Source organism: Protobothrops mucrosquamatus, unplaced genomic scaffold (assembly GCF_001527695.2).
Source record: "Protobothrops mucrosquamatus isolate PMUCROS unplaced genomic scaffold, P.Mucros_1.0 scaffold3217, whole genome shotgun sequence".
Classification (NCBI taxonomy): domain Eukaryota; kingdom Metazoa; phylum Chordata; class Lepidosauria; order Squamata; family Viperidae; genus Protobothrops; species Protobothrops mucrosquamatus.
This window is the reverse complement of record NW_015389214.1, coordinates 264-8,112: the sequence shown is the minus strand read 5'-3', so window position 1 is coordinate 8,112 and position 7,849 is coordinate 264. Positions and strand designations below refer to the sequence as shown.

The following is a 7,849-nucleotide window of genomic DNA, read 5'->3' as shown; positions in this document are numbered from 1 at the left end:
GAGAGGGGAGAGGAAAGGGAAAGGAAAGAGAGAGAGAGAGAGAAAGAGGAAAGAGAGGGAGAGGAAAGAGGCATAAAATAATTCATTTGCATTTAATTGTAATGGTTCAAAGAATGTTCGGAAAAATGTTCGGCCCTCCAGCACGTTCACTTCATCCAATCTGGCCCTCTTTGAAAAAAGTTTGGACACCCCTGCTGTATGCTAAGAGAGAATGCGACATCAACTTGGTGATACCCAACACAGATTTACAGTGAGGACACTGAGATGTCATTCAGACTACAAAGGTGTGGCCAGATGATAGTAAAGATAGGAAGATAGTTATGATTGAGGCCACATAGCAGACATACAGACCAGCTACAAGTACTTTGGTATTTCACAGTCACACAGGAACTACAATGAGAAGGTAAGGAAGATAGCAAGAGAGAGAGAGACAGAGAGAGAGACAGAGTGAGAGACAGAGAGAAATACAGAGAGACGAGACAGAGACAGAGAGACACAAAGAAAGAGAGAGACAGAGAAAGAGACACAGAGAGAGAGAGAGACAGAAACAGAGAGAGACTAGAGAGAGAGATGAGAGAGACAAAGAGAGAGAGAGAGAAACAGACAAAGAGAGAGACAAAGAGAGATAGACAGAGAGTGAGAGAGACGAGAGAGAGACAGAGAAAGAGACAGAAAGAGGGAGAGAGAGAGAAAAAAACAGAGAAACAGAGAAAGAGACAGAGAGACAGAGAGAGAAAGAGAGAGAGAGACAGAGAGAGAGAGAAACAGACAGACAGAAAGACAGACAGACAGAGAGACAGAGACGAGAGAGAGACAGAGAGACAGAGACGAGAGAGAGACAGAGACAGAGAGAGACAGACAGAGACAGAGAGACACGAGAGAGAGAGAGAGACAGAAGGACAGACAGAGAGAGAGAGAGAGAGAGATAGAGACAGAGAGAAAGAGAGAGACAGAGAGACAGAGACAGAGAGAGACGAGAGAGAGATGAGAGACAGAGAGAAACAGAGAAAGAGAGAGAGACATAGACAGAGAGAGAAAGAGACGAGAGAGACAGAGAGAGAGACAGAGACAGAGAGAGATGAGAGAGAGAGAGACACACCGAGAGAGAGAGAGAGAGACAGAGAGAGAGACAGAGAGACAAAGAGAGAGGGAGTCAGAGAGAGAGAGAGAGAGAGAGAGAGAGACAGACAGACAGACAGACAGACAGACAGACAGACAGACAGAGACGAGAGGCAGAAATGAGAGAGAGACGAAGAGACACACGAGAGAGAGAGAGAAGGACACAGAGAGACAGAGAGACAGAAAAAGAGAGAAAGAGGAGAGAGAGACAGAGAGAGAGACAGAAAGAGAGAGACAGAATGACAGAGAGAGAGACAGAGAGACGAAAGAGAGAAAGAGAGACAGAGAGAGATACGGAGACAGAGAGAAAGAGAGAGAGAAACAGAGGGACAGACAGAGAAAGAGAAGAGAGACAGAAAGAGACAGAGAGACGAGAGAAAGACAGAGAGGGACAGAGAGACAGAGAGAGAAAGAGAGACAGAGAGAGAGACGAGAGACACAAAGTTAGAGAGACAGAGACAGACAGAGAGACAGAGACAGAGAAAGAGACAGAGAGAGAGAAAGAGACAGAGACACAGAGACAGAGACAGAGAGAGACAGAGAGACAGAGGGGCGAGAGAGAATAGACAGAAAGAGAGAGAGAGACAGAGACAGAGAGAGAGATGAGAGACAGAGAGAGACAGAGACAGAGACAGAGAGACAGACAAGAGAGAGAGACAGAGTGAGAGATGAGGGGGAGAGAGAGACGAGAGACAGAAACAGAGAGAGAGAAAGAGAGAGAGACATAGACAGAGAGACAGAGAGAGAGAGAAAGAGACAGACAGAGAGAGAGAAGACAGAGAGAGACAAGAGACAGAGAGAGACAAGAGAGACAGAGATAGAGAGACAGAGACAGAGATACAGAGAGACAGAGACGAGAGAGACAGAGACAGAGACAGAGAGACGAGACAGAGAGACAGAGACAGAGAGACAGAGAGAGAGCGCAAAAACTGGATTTTTATGTATATAGTATAATATAATACACTTTTAAATATAAGAAATCTTGGTCTAAAGTATAATGTAGTATCTTGCAAACCTAATTTGCCTTCATAGAAACATTAGTCAGCATTACTACATCTTATTTTAAATCAAGATTAATGTTATTTGGAAGAAGAGAAAACTCAACATCATAGAGACAAAGCATGTTGTACCAAATACTGCTCCAAGTTACTCTGCCAAAAATCTTATCAATGCTACCCAAAATGTTTTTTTTTAAGAAATAATGAAATAGGCACACACTACAAGAAACTGAGAGCCAGTGTGGGGTATTGGTTAAGGCATCAGGCTAGAAACTGGGGGATAAGGATTTTATTCCCACCTTAAGCACAAACACAGCTGGACCAGTGCCTGTCTTTCAACCCTGAGAAGGTTGTGATGGCAAACCACTTCCAAAAAGCCTTGTCAAGAAAACTGCAGGAACCAATCTAGGCAATTGCCAGGAGTCAATAATGACACAAAGACAATAGCAATAGCACTTAGACTTATATACCACTTTACAGTGCTTTACAGCCCTCTCTAAGTGGTTTACAGAGTCAGCATATTGCCCCCAACAATCTCATTTTACCGACCTCGGAAGGATGAAAGGCTGAGTTAACCTTGAGCCGGTCAGGATTGAACTCCTGGCAGTGGGCAGAGTTAGCCTGCTAATTTTGTAAGCTTGTAAGCTCTATAAGCTATTATAAGTTTAAGGACTTACAATAGTTCGCTTAGTGACCATTCAATGTTACAAGCGCACTAAAAAAAGGACTTATGACCGTTCTTCACTTACAATCATCGCAGCATCCCTGTGATCACATGATCAAAATTTAGATGCTTGGCAACTGACGCATATTTATGACAGCTGCTGTGTCCTGGGGTCACGTGATCCCCTTTGTCGACAAGCAAGGTCAATGGGGAAGCCAGAGTCACTTAACAACCAGGTCACTGATTAATAACAATGATTCACTTAACAACTGTGGCAAGAAAGGTCGTAAAATGGGGCAAAACTCACGTAACAAATGTTTCACTTAGCAACAGAAATTTTGGGATCAATTGTAGTCATAAGTCAAGGACTACCTACAGTATATTGCATTCTAACCATTGGCTATCACGGCTCTTTACACAATTACATACACACTGTCTCTCACACACACAGAATCACACACACCTCACAAAAAAACCCCTGCAAATGCATAGCTACTTTCTCCCCACAAAAACAGAACGAAGAAAAAAAAGACTCCCTCACCATTCATGCTAAAAATACATCCCCCAAGAAACAATATCAAAAGGCAAACTTCCACAAACATAATCAATAGTCCTTTAAAGCTGCTGATCAGGAATGTAAAGAAATCCTCCTAATATTGCTGAACCACCAGCATCTCTCAATATTAACATGGTAAGTTCCGCAACATCTGGAGGGCTACTGACTTTCCACTGCTACACTATGACATGTAGGAAAGCACTATGATGTTTTTCTTCAGCTTGCTCTAACTGGAAGAAGCCAAAGTCCCTACTTCAGATGATATGCTAGCTCAGGGTAGGCAACCTTGGCTCTTATGACCGGTGGACTTCAACTCCCAGAATTCCTGAGCCAGCATGGCTCAGCTTGGAAACCTCTCTTTCCCCTCAGCATGGCTGGCTCAGGAATTCTGGGAGTTGAAGTCCACGAGTCATAAAAGAGCCAAGGTTGCCTACCCCTGTGTTAGACAATCCATGGACAGAACTGATTATAGTTCATTAGTCTCATCCACTTCTAAGAATAGCCAGGGAGCATGATTTTAAACAAGATGACCCTCTGAATACGGATTTTCTACATCAGACACAAAATGCATTGAAAAACATTCGCTCCTAGGATTTTCTCAGATTAAAGAGAATCCTAAAAAATAAGGTAAGAGCCTTCGGGGTAGCAATTTGATCCCTATAAACTAAGAATGAATCTCCACTAATAGTTAATGTCAGTGTTAATTATACCTTGTTGTATACAGGCCTGGGCAACAGCAAAGAGTTCAGGTGACTTTTCTTCTAGCAGCTGCTGGTGGAGATTAATACATCGTAGTGTCCACCAGGGCAATGTCTAAAAGTGAGAAAAAATATATTTCCAAACATCAGATTCACTTATTTCTATTTGGTTTTAATTCATGCACGTGGCGGTTAAACAGTGGTTAACAATAAGATCTGAAAAAAAGATCATGGCACCTGTAGTATAGATTGAATATGGGTTGTTGTTTTTTTTAGTATTTGCCATTTGAATTGCCCTTACCTTTTGTTTTAATTTGTATCTTTGTATTTTTACATTAACTCCCTTGAGCAATTCCTGAACAAAAAGGTGGAATATAAATCCAATCAATAAATAATGACGCACAACTCAAGGGCAGAGCATTTGCTTTTTTGTCTGAAAATGCCAAGTTTAGTCACAGCCCAGGGAGAACTCAGAAAAGCTCACAAGGGGTTCACCAGGATCTGAGAGATGATAAAGTGAGCTGGAAAGGCAAATGGATTAACCAAATTCAAAGGACCTTCCGACATTTAAAACATTATTTGGCATTTATGTACTTGCATTAGTTTCCTATGACTGCGACAGAATGAAATATCATCTCAAAGAAGCGTATCCTGAAAAACATGGGTATTCCCTCACTCTTTAATAGCTCCTCATCTGGAAAGAAGAACAATTATTCAATCTTGTTTTTCTTTACCTGAATAGCTTCTAGCTTATTTCTGGAATTCACAAGGATGACTCTAGCCAGCATCAACAAGATAGGGTGGGTAGTCAAGCTGTATATTGATTCACCATCTAGAACCAGTATCCCTAAGATAGAAGTTGACAATGCACTGGTCTGGAAACAGTAAAAAAAAAAGAAAGAAAGTCATATTAGGCAGCTTCACATTATTTTAGAAGACACACCATACTTTAGTGGCTGTGGGTACGGGTAGCCTTCAACTTAGGATGGCAATTGAAACTGAAATTATAGTTGTAAGTCATGGTATCACACAACCAGATCTGATTTTTTTTTACATTTTTTGTAGCTGGTGTTAATTTTTCCCAATGGGCCTTGTTTGCCAGAAATCAGAAGTAAGCACTGGAAATCAGCAAAACAGAATGCAAATCGCAGTCGCGTGACCACAAGACACTGCAAACATCCATAAAGGGGATCCAGTTGTCAAGCACCCAAAATGTAATCATGCTACTGTGGGGCGGGAGGTATGTGCAGCTGTTGTAACTTCAAAAATGGGTTGTAAGTCGCTTTTCGGGGTAACTATCGTAACTTTGAACAGTTGCTAAGTGACCCAGCATGTTGAGGACTCCATGTAGTGCACTGAATTCAGTTTCAAAGAGATCCTTTGGAACAGGTGGGAGCACAATGCAGCATTTGTCTGCAACTCACCAGTGATATGTGAGTGCTTCATATTAGTACATTATTATGATGATTACTATTACTATGATAATTACTATTCAATTACTATTATTGTATTACAATGGCCTATATACTGTGCTCCATACTATTACTAGTATGCACCAATGTTTCTTTCTTGACCTTGTTCTGTCTTAAGTCCCCTCTGAGATGTCTTCTTTTTCTGTTAATGGCCAGCATATAGATCTCTTGCCCCCTTTTTTTATGTTGTGCTTTTGTCTTACTGGGCCTCTGCACTTCTTTTCCTGCCGGGCAACTCTACAACGAACCTAGCTGAAGCCATCTTGCTCATTCTAGGCTGCCACAAGAACGGGAGGGAGAAGTGGAGGTTTTCTGCTGGTCTAAACAATTCTCTGTCCTGTGGGAGCCAAGGTCATTTCTACCGGTCGAAGGGGGGGGGGTTGAGCATTCTGTCAGAAAGCCAACCTCGGAGTTCTGATTTGTTTGGTCTCATCTATTGGAACCATGACACTGTCTTTTGGACCAATCACTCCTTCTGAAGGAAAAACATCTTTATTTGTTTTGCTGCTGTATTCAGTTGGCTAGTGGCTGTGGGGTGCAAAGGATGTGTCTCCTCCCACACCTGTCCCAAGGTTGCAGTTTTATTGCCATCTCTGCCACTGGGGGAAAGGCTCAAATAGGAGGGGAGCCACATTCTCTGAAAGGCTCAGCACGGCTGCTTCACAGTCTTTATTAGAGTCTGCACATCTACATACATGATAAATAATAATACTTTCACCAAAATAGTCTATGTTTGAACAGGATTAAAGAAACAACTTGGGAGAGACCTCAGAACAGCTGGGCCACACTTTCCAGAGAGGATTGTTAAAATGCATTGAAAATGCGCACTTTGTAAAGCATCCCTGCAAATGCTTTGCATAGCCTACTCTGAGTAACCTAACTCTGGCTATATCCAAAGTCACTTAACTTCCCCTTGCACAACAACAATCTCCTCTGCTCCTCCTAGGACAGATTTCACAGAAAAGGAGAATCCAATTCACCAGCAATGACTGTTCACCTAATTTAAATTTTGGGCAGTGGGGTGACGTACAGGCATAGCTTTAATTAAGAGCAAGAAACAATGTCAAATAATAACAATGAAGGATTGTTCAGCTAAAAAGACTAAACCTTTGACTGCATATTCTGAAACAATTCAAAGCTAAGTACCGGTAGAACCAGAGAATTCACCCAGAAGAAGCCCCTGTCCCACCAGCAGAACATCAATAGATGCAATCCAAATTATCTGGTCAACTAATACAAACGAGAAGACTGTCCTACATTCCACTAACAATTAATAGTGCACATAGGAATTATAATAAATGAATTGTGATGTTGTTTAACAAAGTAAACCTTCAAATACAACCATAGGACAATGTACTGTAAAGACCAAAGATCAATCTATACAGTGTACAATTATAATTTATGTTTATGATTTTTTTCTTTTTTAGCAACATATATATATTTGTTTAAAATCTGAAATGAGAAAGGTATATAAAACATTAGCTGTAGAATACCTACTATACTATACTATACTATACTATACTATACTATACTATACTATACTATACTATACTATACACTATACTATACTATACTATACTATACTATACTATACTATACTATACTATACTATACTATACTATACTATACTATACTAACGCCAAAGTCTTTCAGAATAACAGAAAGGGTTCACAAGTTTTATACTGTGACAAATCCAGCTGATTTCAGATTTGCCATTTCTCTAGTACTAAAAGGAATATTTTTCAGTCGCCCAACTATTGAAGGTGGAGAAAAGTACCTCATTATACTGTTGCAATATTTCAGGTGGAAGAAAATCCTGAGGCTCTAAGTCAGTAGGAGGTCCAGTCCAGTTGCTCTGTGCAAACAGCTGTAAGCTCCCTACACCAAGGAGGAACACCACACTTTGTCTGCAATACACATAAAAATGTGTTTATATATAAATGAATACAGAACAGGAATCTATCATTCTTTAATAATCAACCTCTAGCTTACATAGAACATTTTAAATGTTGACAAAATAAAAAAAATGGTGAATGACTAAGAGCAGAAAGTCTGTCTGAGTCCTCAATTTAAACCATTCATTTAGCGACCATTTGAAGTTACAATGGCACTGGAAAAGTGACTTACAACTGGTACTTGCATTTATAGCTGTTACAACATCCTATAACAGTGGTGGCGAACCTATGGCACGGGTGCCAGAGGCGGCACTCAGAGCCTTCTCTGTGGGCACACGCGCCATCGCCCCAGTCCTAGGCCTTCAGCTGGGTTTTATAAAACTTTTTCGCTTTAGGCCTCCACCACCGTGTGCAAAAAAAAAAAAAGGTTCAATCAGTCAATTTCAA

The 7,849-nt window shown here is 40.9% G+C and overlaps 1 protein-coding gene across 1 annotated transcript in view; it reads right to left on the bottom strand.

Moving 5' to 3' along the window:
- The window catches only part of LOC107297283 (tetratricopeptide repeat protein 27), a gene marked incomplete at its 5' end in the record, with an annotated part of 87,378 nt that extends 79,964 nt beyond the window's left edge, over positions 1-7,414 (bottom strand). Inside the window, 3 exons of the mRNA XM_015826645.1 lie at positions 4,048-4,150; positions 4,770-4,910; positions 7,285-7,414. Of these exons, the coding sequence (XP_015682131.1) occupies positions 4,048-4,150; positions 4,770-4,910; positions 7,285-7,414 (374 nt within the window). The remainder of the gene's footprint in view (positions 1-4,047; positions 4,151-4,769; positions 4,911-7,284) is intronic.
- Positions 7,415-7,849: the final 435 nt, after the last annotated feature.